At 38.3% G+C, this 20,223-nt stretch overlaps 1 protein-coding gene across 1 annotated transcript; it reads right to left on the minus strand.

The window, feature by feature from the left end:
- Positions 1-1,198: 1,198 nt before the first annotated feature.
- On the minus strand, positions 1,199-20,117 carry LOC139611073 (rhotekin-like). The gene is made up of 13 exons (XM_071465366.1): positions 19,777-20,117; positions 17,395-17,594; positions 16,865-16,911; positions 16,724-16,777; positions 16,292-16,409; positions 15,948-16,187; positions 15,746-15,840; positions 15,262-15,368; positions 15,042-15,170; positions 12,816-12,978; positions 7,819-7,917; positions 5,727-5,814; positions 1,199-2,545 (listed from the first exon to the last, which is right to left on the minus strand). Exons 1-13 carry the CDS (start codon positions 19,792-19,794, stop codon positions 2,539-2,541), a joined length of 1,365 nt encoding a protein of 454 aa, XP_071321467.1. The 5' UTR covers positions 19,795-20,117; the 3' UTR covers positions 1,199-2,538.
- Positions 20,118-20,223: the final 106 nt, after the last annotated feature.

Consider the following 20,223-nt stretch of genomic DNA (forward strand, 5'->3'; position numbering starts at 1 on the left):
CTGACATTGGGTGAGGGCAGGGTACACCCAGGTACCAGGGTACATGGCAGTCTATCGCAGGGCTAACACATAGAGACAAACAACCATACACTCAGGCCCCAAACCCAGAACCTTTTTGCTTAGAGATGACAGCGCTAACCACTGCACCATCGTGCCGCCCGACATACAAAATATATATATATATATACATATATATATATATATATATATATATATATATATATATATATATATATATATATATATATATATATATATATATGTATTCAAACCTCATATTTGCTGCTTCTGGCCGTCATCAATTTATGGGCATACTGTATGAAAACACTGGAAAATGTGTTGAGGACACACCAGTTGTGCGTCAGTAAGCTTTGTGTTTATTTGTTTGTCATAACTGCATGCCTACGTCTTACTTATGCAGGCTATGATTATGTTGTTACTATTCCTGTAATTACTATTCACAGATTCTCACACACACAGATATTCTGATACGTGGAATCTTTAGGCGGGACAGCAACAGGGAAATAGAGCGGACACACCCATTACTCTAACATGCAAATTTAGTTATTAACATCCTAAAAATATATTTCTTATAAATATGGCTGTCAACCATTAACAGAGGGTAGATATGGACTAAGCCATCATCTGAGACACTGATTCCACTGCTGCTTTGTCATTTGTTCTGTTCACCTTGTTGCCAGATCTTTTTATTTCAAAAAGCTTGGGGGGAAAAATGATTATGGAGATTTAAGAACAATCCAGTATGAACATGTTTAGGCAAGAACTTTAATGTTGTTCCGTAGCAGGTTCTTGCACAACCCGGGGGCCTGTTTTATAATTCCTGGAGCTGTTATCAACAACAAGAAACACAAGTCACTGAGAGGCAGTTACTGAGCTCAGTATATGTATCAGACCACAAGCATTACACAATGTGGTGCCTGCATGTGGTGGGACTCCATGTTTCTTTGCAAAAGTCAGATATTGTATTTCAATCAAAGTTAAAAAAATATATAATTCATATTTAAGAATAATAATCTGAAAATTGAAGTGACACTTCACACAGTGTACAGCGCTGTGTGTGTTTATGGCGTTCTTAATAACTCTACATAAATAAGACACAATAAAAATTATAATAGAGGATTTTTAAAGTGTTCAAATTTTCCAGATTTATGATGTTAAAAACACACAATGTCGAATATTGAAACAGTTTTCATTTATTTGAGTTTTGCCATCAGTCTCCAGAATGAAAGCTGAGCCCAAGCAGTGTGTTGCTGTTGGACTGAACCAGCTGAAGGTTCAGAAAATTCATAGAAACAAAACACACCTTGGTTGTTACTGGTCAGTTATCGTCTTGTAATTGCCCCATCTTGCTTTGGATTGCAGGGAGGTAGCTGTATCTGTCAGGTAAACCAAAGGAAGCTACACATACTGTATAGAGTTTGAATGGCTTCCAGGAGATGTAGCTAAAAGATGGTCCACCATGTTGTCTGTATGAACCCACTGGTGGACACTGGGAGGGGTGCTGTCAGTCTGATGAAGGATATCCTCTGAGACGAGCTTCCTCATGACTCAGCTGAGAGATGCAAGCAGGACAAACTGCTTCGGTGGGTTCAGTATCAATGTGTGAGGCCTACTTGTATTTGTCATAACTAAAAATTTAGATATGTGTTACTATATTATCAATTTGAACAAACGTTTAATACCATCAGGAAACATTAAATACAAATCTACATGTGGCATTAGTCCCTGAATTCAATGACCTGCTAATTAAATTGAGAGTGAAAGCAGGTTGATTCCCTGCCACGACAGCATGTGGCTGGTATTGTTTTCACCTTGTGAGTCTGTGTGTGTGTCATCATGATAAAATGTGGTCCTGGAGACACCTATCGTACCGGAAACTACCACAGAGGCAGTTTTGAGTACTTTGGCAGGTGTTTATATATCCGTCTAAAAAGAGTAACATGCAGTCACCAAACTTTGCAGGTGTGTAGTTGAGGTGGACTTCAAAGATGGGTGTTGTCTGCTGACAACTCATGTGATGATCTAATAATAATGATATAGCAACTATGGGTTGGAACATCAATGGGCGTCATTGGGCGTTGGACAACAACATGTTAATGGTTTAATTATACACTCAATACTGGAGGTTGTGGCATGTGTGAAAAGAAATCACATGGATGCACAGAATCATTATCAGAGGAGAGGTGCTGGTGTCTCTTTAAACGTACAATATTACTGAACAATGGTGCAGCTAGATTTGTCTGGCTTTTACAGTCAGCTTTGGGTTGGGATTTCAGACTCACGCTCCTCATTTTTCAGTCTTTTTTCTGCTAATATTGCTGCTGGGTAAACAGTTAAGATTCATGGAGGAGAGGTAGAGGAATGAAAAATAACTGATGTTCCAGTAAGTTTGGATGTGTCCCCTGCAGATTTTCAAATAGCACCATTTATCATGTCCATGCTCCACGTTTCCTTGACCAGGCATGGTAACTGCACAGAAGAGTCTCTCACTCCTCCGTTGCAACTGTGGCAACGTCATCAATAACTGTGAGAAATAAAAAAACAGAGAAATGTCATACAAGGTCATTCAGAAAGACGCTGCTGTTCTTAAATAGCATCACATACTGAAAGTCTGGCTTTATTGGTTGACATCCATCTCTGCTTTGTTGTCTAATGAGCTGTATGAAATTATCTGCAAGGCAGGTATATCAACATAAAAGTTTCACTGTGAAACACACCCCAATTAAAATTCCAGTTGGTAACAGCAACACATTTCACACCTCACTGACATTTGAAACTATTCATCTGTGAAAAAAAAAAGAAAAAGAAAAGAAAAGAAAAGAAACCACAGCCCAAACCGTAAGGCTGCCAATCTTTTATCAGCGCATTGGCTGGTATGAGGACATGGTCCCTTTACCTCTCCGAACACACTCAAAACATTATTTACAGAGTACATGGTCACTCTGGTTGCATTCACTTCCTGGCAGGAAAGGTATTTCACATTTAATGCTTTTCTAAGCAAACAAGAATGTACTATGTTAAAGTGTTGGGTTTCCACATTTTATACTCTGGTATTTAAGCTTGATGAACCAGTCATGTGACACAATTTGCCTGTTTGTATGTTCAAAAAATCTCATTAGCAATTCAATACCCAATTTAAAAATGCTGTCACTACTTATGTTGTCGCTATATCTCTATATAGAAGTTTATCACTAGTATTAAATCATTTTTCATAGAAGTCTGAGATTATGTCAAACTGTGAGTGCAGCTCACTGACACTCCTGAGAACATCAGTCATGACTCTGCCTTTCCATATAGACAGAGTAGGAGGGTGGAGCGGAGTGGAAAAACACTGGACTTAAACTACCAGCAGATGAAGATACTGCTGACATTATATTATTTTTTGGGGAATATTGTTTTTTGTCATTATTGTGACAGTCACAGTGAAAGAAAGAGGGGATAACATGCAGCACAAGGCCTCAGATCGGACTCAAATGCTACGTTTTTTGGACTGAGTCTTAATGGTGGCACACCTCCACCAGGTGTGCCACCGGGGTGCCCCATAATAAGCTTGTTAAGACTGCGAGGTGGAAATAATGCCAACAGGCATGGTCCCATTTTAATGGTTTTACCTCATCTAGTAAATTGTGTTTTTACCCTCTTTCAGTGATGGTATTAAATCCAACATTTCCACTTCCATAGTCATCTCCTGCCCCAGTTGTCCCACTTTCAGCCATTTCACCCCAGTTTCTGCAAAACCAGTGGACATTGTCCTACACCTGAAGCACTCCTCTAGCCCAGTTGTTGTCACATCCTCTACATCTTTATGAGAAGCCTGGGATGCGGTCTCTCCCAGTCTGCTCAATGTGGTGAGCATATAATGTCTGTGTCCCTGACTGCTTCAAGACTGCCTGTGTCCAGCCTCTTCTCTAAAAGCCTGGCCTCAACTCCTCTGCCTTCAACTGCAGACGAGTGTCCAGACGTCTGTTTCCTGCCAAAATCTTAGAAAAGTCAGTCTCATTAGAGCTTCTGAAAGCCCTGTCAGACAGTGTTTAAAAAGAATTCAGGAAAAAAATCACAGCAGTGAAACTGCAATTCTCTGAGTCCCAAACGACCTCTTAATGAATGCAGATTAATGCAGACTGCGTTGTTCTCATTTTACCAGACTTCAGTGCAGCTTCTGATAAAGACTTAAACTCATTGTCACATGCGTAGTTTAAGTCATATCTTGATGCCATTGTTACCATAGTTAAAAACATCAAACCTGTGGTACAACACATGCACCTTAGGTTTACTCTGCTGGCCACAGTTTTGAATAAGCTTGTTGAATAAGTCTTATTTTTATCATCTAAGAAATATTTCCAAGATGCAAAAAGTTTTGTTTTAAAGACGCGGAAGTTGTTTTACGTGTTGCTCTCTCCTCACAGTTGGATAGACTACAATTGTCTATAAATGGGTGTTATCCAGAGCTCAACCAGCTCCAACTAGTACAAAATGCAGCTGTTAGTCGAGACTCAAATTACTCCAATTTTAGCATCACTTCACTGGCTACCAATTTGCTTTAGGATTGATCTATTATTAAAATTATTTATCTATTTATTATGAGTATTATTATCATTTTGACAGACATGGAAAATCACAGCGAGGTGTCTAACTAGCATCTAGCTTGTGTCCAACCCACTGCCACTTATAGTACAGTTACGTATGTGTACAACATGGTATAAAGGGCTGATTCATTACTAGAATACTGAAAAAAAAACCCCAAGACAAACAAAAAAACATTCCCAACTGCTGGAAAGACACATGAAGCATTCACAGTTACACAAAGGCATCATTGTAATAACTGGACCCAGTAGCCTCTTAACTTGTTACTTCATATTTATCAACTATCAGAGTCTGTAGCACAACCTGTTCCCCGGGACAGCCTTTGACCAACCTCTGTACACAAACCATCACACTCCTGAACAATATCTGTAGCACTTCACACCCAGGTGCATTATGCACAGACTTAAACTTGTAACTTTGGATGTTTGCCATTCTAAGAAGTTAAATTATCAGTTAGGGTTTGGTGACGTAGCTCACATTGTATGGGAGGATCATTATGTTGTGTTTGAGTCAAAGCAATATTTGTCTTTCTTAGCTATGATCTGTCATCATGTCCCCGCTGGCCTCAATGGGTGCACGAAAGAATAGTTTGTGACCTGTGTCATTGTTCATTATTGCTCTTTCCATGATAACGACGAAACTGACTGAACAAGAAATTCTACCCTAATATAATTAAAGCTTGTTAATAAAGCCTGATCACTCCCAAGCTGTACAATATGACAAATGTTCCTCCCACAGTAATTCCACTGAAATTGTGAAATTTCACAGAGCAGTTAACACCTAATACAACTACTAATATAAATCACAGTGAAACAGCCTGCATTATGCAAAATGTTGCAACATATTTATAGTTATCTGATGTATAATGTTGGCAGGAACTGACTGACAATGCATGGGGGTTGAAATTCCAACAGACATTTTTGTTCATCTGAAAAAGTCGGTGTTGCTTTTTATGCCTCAGTGTCAGGAGTATGCCCTATTTTGTGCTGCACAGCTTCTTTTCACAATGCCAGCCTGTCACTTTCACTGTCACCACAAACCAGTAATTATATATATGTCATGATAAGCATATGTAAGAACATGCGTGATGAGAGGAATGTGCTCTGGGACAGAAAGCCTACCTTTCCTTGTAGTAGGAGGAGAGCAAAGTGCGGATCTCCACAGATAAATCTGGAACCACAAGGCCCTCTCTGGGACAGAAGGGTGTTACTTCAAAAAAGAAGAGGAAGGAAAAAGACAAATGGGAGGACGACTTTATTTACCATTTAAAACTTATCAAACTATAAATCACATACTTCAAACATCTCCCTTTGTGACTGGAATTTTTGCTTGACGTTGAGGGGAATTTGGAGAAACATTCTTATTTCCTTCACTGCAATATTTTATCCTCTCTTCCTGCTGAGAATTTTTGTCTCTCGCAATGATTGGAATGCACAAAAAAATGCTATGCAAAGAACACAGCCACACCTTAAAGTGTTAACATATTTGTTCCTCTTGGTTGCTGCTTTAGAGTATAGCTGTATATTTTTTGATCAGCATGACAGACATGTTTTGCAGGCGTTCACGTCAACAGTGTCTGGCTTGTTGTCCTGGGACATTGTTGGGTAGTGTCATTTATCTCTTTTAGATCCTGTGATTTGCTCAAACCTGTCTGTTCACTTTCAGGCCAGACATCCTTCTCTCTGCAGATGAAGACAAAGCCTTTACAAATGAGGCGTCACATTTTTTTCATTATATTGTCAGATAGGCTTTGAGCAACAGGTGTTGGCTGACCATGACATTCTGATATATCCGCGGATAAAAAAATGTCCTTCAGCTCGAAGTAGGACACCTCCTTTACATCATTATGGAGTTTTTCCATCCCACAACTATGCTGTTTTGATTCACTCTTACTGCTCAAATGGAGTCGTTGTCCTGCACCTATAGCAGACACACAAAGTTAGCAAATAGACCAAAGATCTTGACATTTCCTCCAGGAGTTGGTGAAGATCAAAACTGAGCTCAAAGGAGAGGGAGTATTAGACTTTATGCATCAGGTGGATGCGAACATGACTTCAAATGAAGGGTAATGTAGTGCAGTATCTGTTGTGTGTACATTGGATACTGGCTTGAACCCACATTACATTATATTGTAACCAAATGCAGTAATGTAATATACATATGATATATGTGTCCCTATATCAAGAGTAATGTTTCCACATGTAAAGGAATACATCATTATCACATATGTACTTCCTCTGGATACATGAAAATATAAGTTAACAACATTTATAAAATACCCAAAGTAAAATTTGTATTTTGTACATATATTAAAAATATCTATACAATGAATTTCTATATGGTGTAACATGTAACAACCACATATTTTAACAATAAATATTTAATTTATATATTCAAGTTTATTAAAACAAGATACATACAAACTCTATATTCTTATATGTTCCTTATTAATTTCTCATTCATTTTAAATGTTAATTTTTTCCCATTCTGGGAAAGTAGTCTCAGATTTTTGGAACCCACTATATATATTATCAACATATATTGACAGGCTTTGGGATGGATATCTATTTATGTAACATATACCTACAATATAAGCAAACATACATAAACATACATATTTGTATGGGCTAGACATTGTTCCATTCTCTAGTAGGTTCCATATATAATTTTTTACATAAATATTTTTTATCTCTTTTCAAACAGAGCAGGTCTAGACCACATGTATTATTTTTATATGTACATAATATATTTCATATATTCAAATTCAATATATGTTCATATATACTTTTGCATATGGGAAGCATCCTCTAGCCATCCACAATCTTTTCCTAAACCTAAACAAGTGACTAAACCTACTGAAACCATGAAGGTTCCACAAGGTGAACTGCGTGTTTCCTATTGTAGCCTTGTTGGTAAATAGCAACTATTTGCTAAGTTTACTTGAAATGTGACAACATGTTGTGTTTACAGCTTGACTCTGCTGGAGCCAAGTGGCTAAAATCCGTTATCATAGCTTTAATTGATCATTTATGTAGAGTGAGAGCGGATTAATATGAAAGGTTTTCACTGCATTTTTAATGTAACTTTGACACAAATATAAGTAAACCAGCAGAACCATTAGCAAAGTCCTTTAAATCTTCATTTGATAGAAATCACTAGGAGGTATCAGTGTGAGTACGTGATGCAGGTGTCACTCTGCTTGTGTTACACTACCTATTTCATGGTATAGCGATCCCTGCTTCATTGTGATGGATTTCCTGGGGCTCGGCATTTCAATCTTCATAAGGTGATCACAACACTGCTTCCACTGGCCTGCAACAAATCATATGAGCAGTGATTTCAAAGCAGATTAAATGTAAAAAAATTTTGTCAGCAATTTATTTACTATCTGCTTCTGTCTCTCTGCTCAGTAATATCACACCTGTCACACCACATACTGTGTTCAAACGTAACTCTTCGAGACCTCATTATCACAGTAGTTATTTGTGTTTTTCTAATGCTGGTGTCTTCTGGTGAAATTCGCTGCCCTGCAGGCTTAAATCTGCCTGAGTGTTGAACAGCTTCCTTGACTTCACAAGAAAAACTGTGAGTGAGAGCTGCAGGCGGACAGTTGAAAATTTCAACAAGTCATCATAAGACTGTTGGCGATGATGACAAGTCAAAATCTCCCACACTCCAGAAATAACTCATTTAATTAAAAAATGTGCACCGTGATGGGAAATGCATTCATATTGACTGAAGAGGAAAAATACCAAGAATGAACTCCCTCATACTCATTTGTCAAAGTGCATTCATCAGTGCCAGCTTACTTACTTACTTACTAACTTATAGTTCAACTTAGTTATAGTGAAATTTAGTGCCATGTTTCCTTTCTTTGGATTTTGCAAATATCATTTCAACAGTGGCCCTGAGATCTCAGTGCAATACAACTTAAGAAAACAGGTGCAAATAAACAAAACACAAATGTTTCCTGCGGACATAAAAATGTGATGAGGGAGAGCCCTGGTGGCTCAGCTGGTAGAGCACATACCATGAAGGCGTAGTCCTAACTGTGGCGGCCACGGGTATGAGTCCAAACTGTGGCCCTTTGCTACAAGTCATTCCCTCTCTCCTTGACTGTTCTGTCTCTCTCTCACTGTCACTATCAGATTAAGGCAAATTGTCAAACTGATAAAGATTTTGTCTGAATTTTGTCTGTTTGAATGTGTTTTCTTAAATGGCAGTGCATGGAGTTCTTAGGACCACTGAACATTTCTCTCCAAAGTAACATGATAAATTCATGATAAAGACACAAGACTTATTTAAAAATTTTTGCTGTGATAACAGGTTCAAAGACACATTCTCAAGCCTGCTGCCTGAGAAAAAAGAAAGAGATTAATAAAAATCCATTTTTACCAGCGTCCCTGCAAAGACCTCCTTGTCAAAGATTTCTCTTAATTAAATGAGGCATAAATAAGTTACAATAATAGCCCCAAGGTGCACAGTATTTAATTCATTTTGCATTGGCAGACTTAGAGACACACCCTTAGTGCAGGTACCGAAGGGAACAGGTGAAAGAAATGAATGAAGGTAATACTGTCTACTATCTCTTTGTCTCAATCACTCAGTCAAAAGTTTGGGGAGGCCACCACAAGACTTAAATTTGGTTAAATAATTTGTTCCACAGTGCAAAGATCGAGTGTCAAGGCGCACAGAGAAAACAATTAGAATAGTTAAAGTATGTATCCTTTGGATTCATAGAGTTTGCTAACTTAACTCTGTCCCTGACCCAACACTGTCCAATCAATGTCACACTAACTGCTTCTTCTGTGAGTACAGAGGGAATATGCATTTATATTTGCCATGTATATGAATAATAATATTACAGAAAAGTGCAGAATTAGGGGAAATACATTTCTTTGAATACTGAGGGCGATTTGACCCTCTCTCCCCTCTGATTTGAATTATTTTCATGTTTAACATATACCAAGATAGCGTAAGAAGTTTCTGAAATTTTTCACATTTAAGAGGTGACAAGACTGTGATTTACTGTGGCAGGTTGACAATTTTCTGAAGTTATTGTTATCTGTATAAAACCTGGGACACATAAGACTAATATGTTGCACTTGAAAATATAATAGTCTCCTTCTCTGAGCTGATTTTCATAAATATGCACAATGAGAAATGCCCCTCTAATATTCTCATTCTCTAATTCAACTTTTCCCTCACCCTCTTCCCTAAATCTTAAAAAGCCATGTCAACATGTCTGCTCCTATGGCAACCTCCTTTAAATTCAGCCATGGCCAGCAGCCAAGCAGATGATTACTGCGCGGTATTACCTGTCAACAGGTTCATGGCATGTGCATCAATTTAAAAGCTATGATAATGCCGGCAGGGCATAAGATGAAACATGTCAGCAAGTTGTGATTAACATCCCTGCACCTTAATTCGTGTGTTAATCATTGTTTGGGCTGTATGGCCAACACTCTCATTAACATCAGTTTTGACAGCTGCTTTTGGCAAAAAAAAAAAGCTCTGGTAAACACACTGAACGCCATCAGGTGGCAAGAAACACAACTCCAACTGAAGCAATGCAACTCCACAACTGCCTTATAAGTTGTTAACTAACAAGTTCAACATATCAGCTAAAAAAGTGTTAACGTGATCGTTTTCACAGCTTGTCTCTGTTTCCCTCAAGTGGCCAAAAAAAAAAAAAAATCACTTATTGCCTGCCAAGCTCTAATATACCACTTTATTCTTACAGGTTGAGGTGCCAGAGGTCCAACAAACTCAACTGTGAGTGTTGGGAAACCAGAGAAGGATTATATCAGATACATGCTGAACTATTTGCACCATTTTTTGCAAAATATGGTGGGAGTTGAAACAAGTTTCTAGAAAAACTAAAAAAAATGTCATTTAACTTTAATTAAATGAAACCACTGCCACATTGTCTAATGATGATGCTTGGAATCAACTAACTCTTACATTATGTTGTAGATGTGTATTTTTTCAATGCATTTGATAGAGCTACTAAATCCTCTGCTATATGACTCAGAGTGGCTCTGTAGCTTTTGTCGTTGAACAATATGCAAAACTAGAAGTCTCTGAAATGTTATATGATGAAGCTGTACAAAGCTGCCTCAGGCTGAAATGTCAAGATAATATTGGGATGTCAGTATAATCAAAGTTGAAAACAACACTCCCCTCAACCTCAGTTTACTCCATGTAGAACTGCTTTTTCTCTCACAGGGCATCACATATCTTTATTTGTATGTCAACTCATCCCTCAAGGCAGATAATATGTACTGCATTTACATATTTCAACACAATGGAAGTATTAATGCCACAATACTATGTAACGAATGCAGGAGCTTGTGACCGGTGGGAGAGGGGAAGAATAGATAGATGCTTCTTTCATTTGGCAGCTGTCTATTAAATAGATGATTACATTTTGTTCAGTACATGAAGTACAGGCCATTATTAGACCACACTTTAAGACACAGAGAAATATTTTCTGTCTGACACTATACATGAAATGGCATTCAGATTTCCCTGCTGCAATGAACGTGTCAGTAAAGAATGCCGTCCTGCAGGTATAGGCAGTTATATTTTGTACCTTTTTAAAATACATGCACAAACCCTGATAACCCTCCACCCATTTCTAGGTATAGCAACTGGGCTGAGTTTCACTTCCAGTTATGATGCAAACACTGGTCAGATTTGTTTATAACACTAAGACAGCTTAGGTTAAGATGCAACTGCTCCTGCTGACATGGAACAGTCTTAGCACAATTCAAAACTGCAGGCTGCTGCACTTGTGATTGCATCAGACAAGTGTGCTCCGCCTGCTGATCACGGCGGATCAAAAGACACGTGGAACAAGACTCTCATTGCAAATTCCTCAGATTTTAAAACAGGCACTTTTGAAGAGTCTACATTCCCCAGAAAAAAACTTAAAAGTGAGTGTTTTATGACGAAGAAGTTGATTAGATAAAGCTTTAAAGTTTTCTCATGTTCCAAGAATTTCTTAACCCTAGAACACTAGATTTTCATTGTGTTGCTGCTGTCTGAGTTGCATGGGTCCTCAGGTAGCTTCAGGCTGCTCATTGATGTCATTGATGTCATTAATGGTATGTTTGTTTCCCTCCTCCCATCTATGGTTTTTTCAAGAGGCATGCGTTCAGGTGATTTTCATCCGACGTTAGTGAAGGTGTTACTAATTTTAACATTAGTGTTCTAGGGTTAATGGAAGAAGAGAGAGGAAGAGGAAGAGTTGCGCCACTCTGTCTAAATGTGCTAAAGTTGATTAGCTTAGCTCAGCATAAAAACTGGAAACAGGGAGAAACAGCTAGCTTCTCTCTGTCCAAAAGTAAAAAAAAAAACAAAAAAAAAATCCCAGCACCATTAATGCTTAGTAACTAACACATATCATGTGCCTGACTCTTACAAAGCCAGACTAGTGATTTCCTGGAGCTCTCGCTGGTTTCCCTGGCAACCTCACAGAGATGACAAAGTGACCAGGATGTCACACAATTTTACACTTATTGTACACATATACATTATAGTATTGTACAAATGAAACAAACAGGATTTAACATAGTGAGCTTTAGAGGTTCTTATAGGCAGATTTTAATATTTCACACGTACTAGCGTGTTTCCAGTCTTTATGCTAAACTAAAATAATCCACTAATCTGGCTGTGGCTTCATATTTAACAGACAGATATGAAAGTGGGATCTGTATCATCAGAGGTTATATTTTCAGCCCTGTTAGTCTTTAGTTGTTAGTGTTATTTATCTGGGTAATTTCAATGACATTTTGTGTATTTTAATGCAATGCAATACAGTAACAATAAAAGCTGGAAGACTGTGCAACCTTGGCGTATGTACTAGTTTCAAGCATTAAAAAGGTGTTGTTTTTTTTTTTTTTGTTTTTTTTTGCACGCACACCTTGTACTTGTACGATTCAGATCGGGGTTTTTCAAAGCACATTGTAATTAATGGTAACAATAAAGCAATCACTTCTACCTTGGCCCGTGGCCTAAATGCGCACATAATTTCATCTGCAGAAAAATAAGGCAAACAAAACCATCCTGTAATTTTTCACTTCAAACCCGCCTTGCTTAAATGCAGTCCAAGCAGCTTTGCTAGAGGTGTGTGGTAGAGACAGGGCTGTATGAGTGTTCTCGCCTGTTAAAAAAACAAACATCTGTGTTTTTCATGCAGGCCTCACTCATATTAAAGATGTGCTGCCAGAGGGCCTCGCTCCAGCGCTTCGTGTCTTCAGGTATGTGCGTGGTCAACGTGTAGGTCACTTCCTCTCCTTGACAATGTGTACTGATGTATATACTCTGGGAATGCACAGGATCTCCCTCAAACGCACACACAAGGGTATCCTGATGGAAAAAATACACACATATGCAAAGTATCAAAGTGAGTGACTGTTGTCCTAGTAACATCCGCATACCAAAGGTATTACATGTCGCCACATGCTGCGGTTGGCCTAATGAGATATTAACACTTTATTCTGTGTCTATAAACAATTGAATCCATCAGCTTCAACTGCAGATTAACAGAAGTTTATAGTAAATCTACAACTGATAACAACAATCTTTTACAAATATATCAGCTGTAGGAGATCACATATTACTTTTTCCATTTTAACTACTTTATATGTCATTAGGTAATTTAATTAAATCAAATTCAGTATGGTCCTCCTCAACCAACAGAAGGGAGTTGCATTATTTGTTATTTATTTATTAGGGATTTATTAAGGATCTATTGCCTCATGACATCTGGTCTCACATAAATACCAACATTTGCTGTCCCACAGCTGAGGCTGGAAGAACTAGTTTCAATTGCTGTGCTCCCAAATCAAGACTATAGTCGTATATTCGCAGTTCCACTCGTACATCAGCAAGAAAAAGTAAGTGCACCCTTCAGAATTTTTAGCATTTGTGTATAAATCCGGTTTAAAATACATTCAGTCTATTGTCACAGTGATGAACAAACACAACAACAACAGTTCAATCACTTTTTCTCACCAGCAATGTGAACGTTTAATGGGTGTGTTATAGATATAATTATTGTTGTCATTAACCTAAGCACATTGTGACTGTTCATAATTGTGACTTAAATGAAGATCAGATCACATCTTATGGTCAATTAAAGCAGAAAATCAGGTCAGTCCAAATGGTTCACATACTTTTTCTTGCCACTGTAATTACTTTAATTGATGTGAAACTTATGTCTAACTTTTATATGTGGATTTTCAGTTTGTTTTTATATATGAGTATCTTTTGGAACAGATCATAATCTCAATCAGACTACTTGTTTAAATAGATTACATTTGAAAAAATGTGGGTGTCATGAGATGATTAATAAGGTAGAAAAGAACAGAAGTTCTGTGACACAAATCTGTATTCATGTTCCCTTCTCAAGGTTTTTGTTTTGTAAATGATTAGATCATTTTACCTATTTGAGCCTTACACAATTATTCATATGACATAAACTGAGAAGTCAAGAGAGAAAATCAATGTTAGGTGGAACTTTTAAAAACTCGAGTAGACGCTGCTTCTTTTGTAAGGTTTAATCCAGAACAATGCAGTGTATTTTAGAAGCTTATCAAATGTTTTTGAAGGAAAATCTTACTGTGAAAAGTAACTAGAGAGTACAACATTTCTCAGTGAGATGTAGCACAGCAGAAATATTAAGTGGCATAAAAATAAAATGAAAACACTCAAGTTAAGGACAAGTACTAAAGAATTGTAGTTAAATTGTACTTAATTGTCCCATATTATACATATGAGCTGAATGAACATCACCATTTTCATTTACTAGTGAATTTAACCAAGCTAGGCTACAATCCCTTACCTGTGGTTGGTCTGGCAATGTGTCACTCAGTAAACAGTCAGCCAATCAGAAGACACAAAATGCCCTGTTCTTGTTAGAGCTCCGGAGAGAAGTGTGTGAGAGATGTAAAACTATATAGTGTTGGTTTTTGGTTCTTAAAACCACAAATATATCTTCTCATGGATATGAAACCTTGAAATAAAACACTAGAGAAGTGTAAAATATGGGACTTTTAAATACAGTACTTGAGTTTGTGTGTGTGTTGTTTTGTTGTGAGTATTAAGTCTAAAAATTTTCTTCATTTTTGCAGTATGATGGTCAAGGAACGCTTCAAATGCAACAGGGTATCATTTGGAGTAAAATGACTTTTTTAAACTACTGCATAATATGTCTAACAGAGTATAAAAGAAATGAATCTGGTTTAAAGTGCACGAAAAAATATTCCAATCTCGAGATATTCACCAGTACAACAGGCTTCCTCTCCGGGGAAATTTTTCATTCATTTACCTGTGCACTCTGGTGGCCTCGGCGTGTTATTGTAATCAACATGGACAAAACCGTAAATGAATCCATCTCTTTATTCATGAGGCTTTGCTTTAGTACCAACCTTTTTGATGGGGACTACAAGTAATGGCTTGTCCTCAGACTCCAGGTCCTCTTGACTCTGATAGCAGAGAAGACCTTGCCCCATGAGGACACCGTAGACACTTTCCGAGCAATTAAGGTCCTCTCTAAGCTGAATGAGAGCGGGAAGTAAAGTAATACTGTGAATGATAATGTGATAAAAAAACACCACACGATGGGAAAATGTATGAAAATTTAGTCACCTTAACCTTGAGTTGACCACTTATGGCTGGCTGGATCATGCACAGAGGCTGAGCAACTAGGCGACAGCACATATTGCCATACAGAGGCAACCAGAATGGACTATCTTCTGGAAAACAAAAGAGATTGAGGATTAATCTTCAGGAGGACTGGAGAGGAGAGGAGAAGAGGAGAGGATGTGAATTGAAGGAGACAAGAAGAGGGGAGAAAGAAAGAGGAAACAATAGAAGACAAAGAGGAAAGAAGACACTAAAAGGAGAGGAGGGGAGCTAGGAAGTGGAGAGGAGACACGAGGAGACAAGACAAGTAGAGGAGAAACAAGAAGACAGGTGAGGACAGGAGATTAGGAGGAGAGAGGAGAAAAGACAAGAAGAGGAGGAAAGGGCACATGAAGAGAGGAGAGGAGATGAGAAGAGAATACAAGAGGTTAGGACAGGAGAGAAGACAAAATGAGGGGAAGAAAGAAGGAGAGGATTTGTAACTCACCTGCTGCTGATAGCAACAAATCATGCGTCTTGAAACTTTCCTGCACATGTTCGATTGTCAGTGTTGTGTGAGCCAGCAGGTTATACTTTGGCCCCCTTCAGACAGAAAGCATTGGGCAAAATCAATTTGACTTTTTCTAAGTGAAACCCAGCCTTAAATTATCCCCTTTATTGTGTGTTTCAGGGAGAACTGTCATCCTCACAGTGTTGACAGATCAGGGCATAAAGGTGGGCACACAGGTCCCACAGCTCCTCCACTTGAAACGGATCCACAAACAGCTGCTGACTCAAAGGCAGCACGGATCTTTTTCCCAGAGGAGCATCCCAGAGAGCCCCCAAGGCGGCTCACTCTCCTGGGTCCTAGAGCCCCTGGGGAGAAATCCTCGACCACACAACTGCTGTACAGTTCAACACGAAGCTGAAACCCTGGACCTACCTCACTGCTGCTCAGACAAACACACACAGACACATTTGTCAAATAAAGTATCTTTAAAGTTGAAATGGACAAAACTGAACCTCTAAAAAGCCTTAAATCAAGGTGACTTACAATATGATAGTGTCGTCAAAACAGATGTCAGTTAAAGTCCTGTCTACCATCACCAGATCAGTGTCATAGATCTCTGTGCCACACTGGAGCAGGCAGAACACAGCACAGCGATGCAGCTCTGCGAGCAAAAACAAGGGTACAAACTGTAACTACTGCTACAGATCCTGCTACTGTATATACAATGAGGTCTCAGTATATTTATTTTTTATTTTTTGTAATGATATTCGCTGAAGAAAGTTTAGGGTTTATATATAAACTTTCATCATAACGGCATCTGACGAAAAAAAAGGGCATGAGGACATGCATGATGGTGAGATTTAATAAGTTCCTGTGCTACCAAACTTACATTTTTATTTTCTCTTTTGATTAATATAATCTTAACTGAGACATTTCACATAAATCAGTTCCCTTGGTCACACTCTTCTAACATACCTCCTTTGTTTTTGAAGTACTCTGAGTCTTTCCACATCAGTGGGATTCTCAGGTCTGCAGAATGCAAATTGTAGTTATAGGAGACATGAAAACAAGTTGCAGGTATTTCAATAAACTTTAAGATGTTTTGTTGACACTCACCTGAGAGCGCCACTTTTCCCATACATGGCACAATATCTTCGGACGGCCTGCAGTTAAAGACATAGATCATTCATCAGCCATGCATACACACAGACAGCACAGTATGCACAGGGGACAGACAGGACAACAGGGACACTAATGAAGTCTCAACAAAACTTAACATATATTTCACAAAGATATAAATTTGCATGTATTGTATTGCATTTCAATAAAATGTAAGGTTTCCACCATTACATACATAGCCTGTGTGTAAATTCTGTAAGCATGTGTGTAATCTTACCTATAAATCAGAGATGCAATAAAGAAGGTAAACCCTCACATCTGATCTGACTTGAATTAAGAGACTCAAGAACTGAAAAAAGCTGTAACGTCTAACCTCTACTGACCGGTAGCAGAAAATGTCCACGAACACTTCACTTGCATTTACTGTACTTTTATGCAGTATAACTGCATAACTCTCCATACATCAGTGGAGAGGGATATAAAGGAATTACCCAATACATACAAAATGCCTTTGCACTCCATCTGACCTGCGTCCCACTCTCTGAAGGATTTGAGCCTTCCTCATCCTCTGGAGTTGGCTGAGCAAGGCCAGAATGCGGGCATTGCAAGTTCGGAGGCTCTTTGAGGCCTCCAGGGCCTGCTCTCTCTGGGAACAGGCTGCAAGGAGCTTACTGGCCCCCTCACGCATCCGCACCTCCCTCTCAATCTGCTTCAGCACCTCTTTGTCCTGCTCAGGATAAGTGAGGAAAAACAGAACATTATTTTAATCAAAACTGTCGTATTCGTATTCTTTCAATCAAATAGAAAGGACAACAAACAGCTCAGAGTGTTTGGAGGATGGTATTAAGAATTATCTGGCTTCCAGGAACCAGAGTCAAAGACTCAAAGCTTGAACATTCAGCCAAGCTAACAGCATAGCTCTAGGGATGGCAATGTTGGTCCAGGCTGAAATATTTCAACAGCTTTTGGATGAATTAGCATGAAAGTTCACACAGACATTCATGGTCCCCAGAGGATGATGCGTATACTCACTGGATCTCCTAAATTTTCTTTTAGTACCACCACAAGGTTGACATTTTTGGAAATATTGGACAGATTGCTGTGGAATTTGATATAAATATTCATGTTCCCCTCATGAAGAAAATTTTACCTCACCCAATTATGGTTAATGACTTGAAAAACTAATTCCCATCAGTGTTAGCTTTACATTATGTCAAGTACTAATTAGCATGCTAACACGCTAAACTGAGATGGTGAACGTGGTAAACATCCTACCTGCAGAACATCAGCATGTTAACAATATAATTGTCAGCATGTTAGCATTAATCACGCTTAGCTCAAAGTACAACTGAGTCTGTACAGCCTCAGCATGGCCGATGACCCTTAGTCTAGTAATATGATGTGTCATAATGTGAGGGAGTGTGATTAGTAATTCCAGTTTCCATTTGCTGCTGTTGATACACAGTCAAACATGAGTACCGCATGACTGTAACTCTCAAACACCCTGCTGTTTCTGCTGGCAGTAGCTTCAAACACACTGACCCAGGCTTTTCACATAAAAACCCAGAACTCAACCCAGTGTTTACCACTCCGAGTTAAATTAGTGTGTCACATTAATCCCTGGACACAGTCCAGCTGTCAAAGACCAAAGACTAAGCTGGTTTCGGGAGAGTTGTTGGACCAGTGGTTCTCAAGCTTTTTCACATCACCTAAACTGACACAAATTAGACAACAGAACCCCATTTGATAAGACTTTGTCCCAGGGGCCCCTATCTGATAGGATTTTTGTTTTTAGATGTTTAATTAAGCTATGATAAGAAATTCCTTTATTAGTCCCACAGTGGGGAAATTTGCAATTTGCATTACAGAAAGTGTTTGAAACCCACAACCAAAGTACACACATACACTGTTACTTATGAATAGAATTATAGTGAAAATAAGTTATTCCCCTTTTTGCTGGGGACCCCGTGGAACCCCCTGAGGAACCCCTGAGGGTTCCCAGACCCCACTTTGAGAACCACTGGGTTAGAGATGGTGTCAGAAACTATAGATTTTATTATTCTTTCATAGATGAAAGAAAGAAAGAACAAGACTGTATATGGAGCAATGGGAAAATGGGAAAACTATTCTAAAGTCCATGTGCAGTGTTTGGAAATTTCTCATTAAGAGTTCTTTATTGATAATCCACTTAGTAGCATGTTTCCTAATGAGCTTTCCATCAGAGTCTATAGTTGAGAATTTATTAGTAGGCACAGATTTGAGAATGAATGATTCACCTCATATTATGACTGTCAACACTTTCATATAATGAGCACAGCCTAAACATGAGTGTTGTGTACGATTTTTTAGATATGTTTCACAGTTGATGTCATTACATAATGTAGTCTGTCGGTCAGCACCACATATCTGGATACAGTCTTATGAGGTTTACCATGCATTAAGCCATACATGTTAGGAAAAGTACAGCTTTAGGGATCAGAACATTGTTACATAATTCAGTCATGTTTTCACAGCCTAAGTCTTGTTGGTATGTTGTGATTTTGTCATGAACAGTTTCTAAATAATTACATAACCTATACTTCACTGAACAGTAATGGTGACTTGTTCTATATTTATCTCATTGTAAATATTAATGGTTATGCAGATTAATTATTGGTTATTTGTTACTAAATATGTTCTATTATTCATGGGATTCGTTTTTCCACTGAAACAAGAGTATGCATTTAAATGGAATCCATGAATAAATTATGAGTACTGTTAAATATTACGATTGGTTTTTTGACATGAAAAATGATTTACATTTATATTTCAGACCTACCTTTAATCAAAACAAAACTAACATACAGTGTATGTCTACACTGAACCACTATATTACATTAACCAGAAATACAAACATTAAAAACACTCACCTGGGTCTTATCATTCATGTTGATTCCCTGTAGCGTCTCAGAGGTCTGCTCCAGTCTCTGTGCAGTCAGCAGGTGTAGTGCAGTGAGCGGGCTGACTAATCCTACAGCTGACTACAAGAGTGTTATAGTGGACCTGCAGACAGAGCAGTTAGTTACTCAACAGAGATCAAAACAGTCTTAAGCCTCACTACAAGAGGTTGCAGCATAAAGGATTAGAGGAGTCTCAAGCCTTATAGTCTTTTATTCCGGCAGCTCTATCACTTCCACTTGTGAATGCTTATATATAGTGACTCACTCAAAAACACAGTGCTTGAGTTGCTACAATTTAATAAATACAAAATACAGAGTGTTTCAAAAATAGTTTTACATACAGTAAAGAGTAATGTAACATTTTTAATGACAGAGTCAGAAGTGTCATGAGCTGTGGTTTTGTGGATAAAAAGATTG

The sequence above is a fragment of the Trachinotus anak genome, unplaced genomic scaffold (assembly GCF_046630095.1).
Source record: "Trachinotus anak isolate AG129_WGS33_773 ecotype Australia unplaced genomic scaffold, CSIRO_AGI_Tana_v1 ptg000028l, whole genome shotgun sequence".
Lineage (NCBI taxonomy): Eukaryota > Metazoa > Chordata > Actinopteri > Carangiformes > Carangidae > Trachinotus > Trachinotus anak.

Bases quoted from the DNA above. Each gene is read 5' to 3' on its own strand.
- LOC139611073 (XM_071465366.1), bottom strand. The intron at 16,912-17,394 runs GTCAGATGGAGT...CTTTAACTGCAG, and splicing joins CTTCAGAGAGTGGGACGCAG to GCCGTCCGAAGATATTGTGC. The intron at 12,979-15,041 runs GTTGGTACTAAA...TTTTTCCATCAG, and splicing joins TTGTAGTCCCCATCAAAAAG to GATACCCTTGTGTGTGCGTT.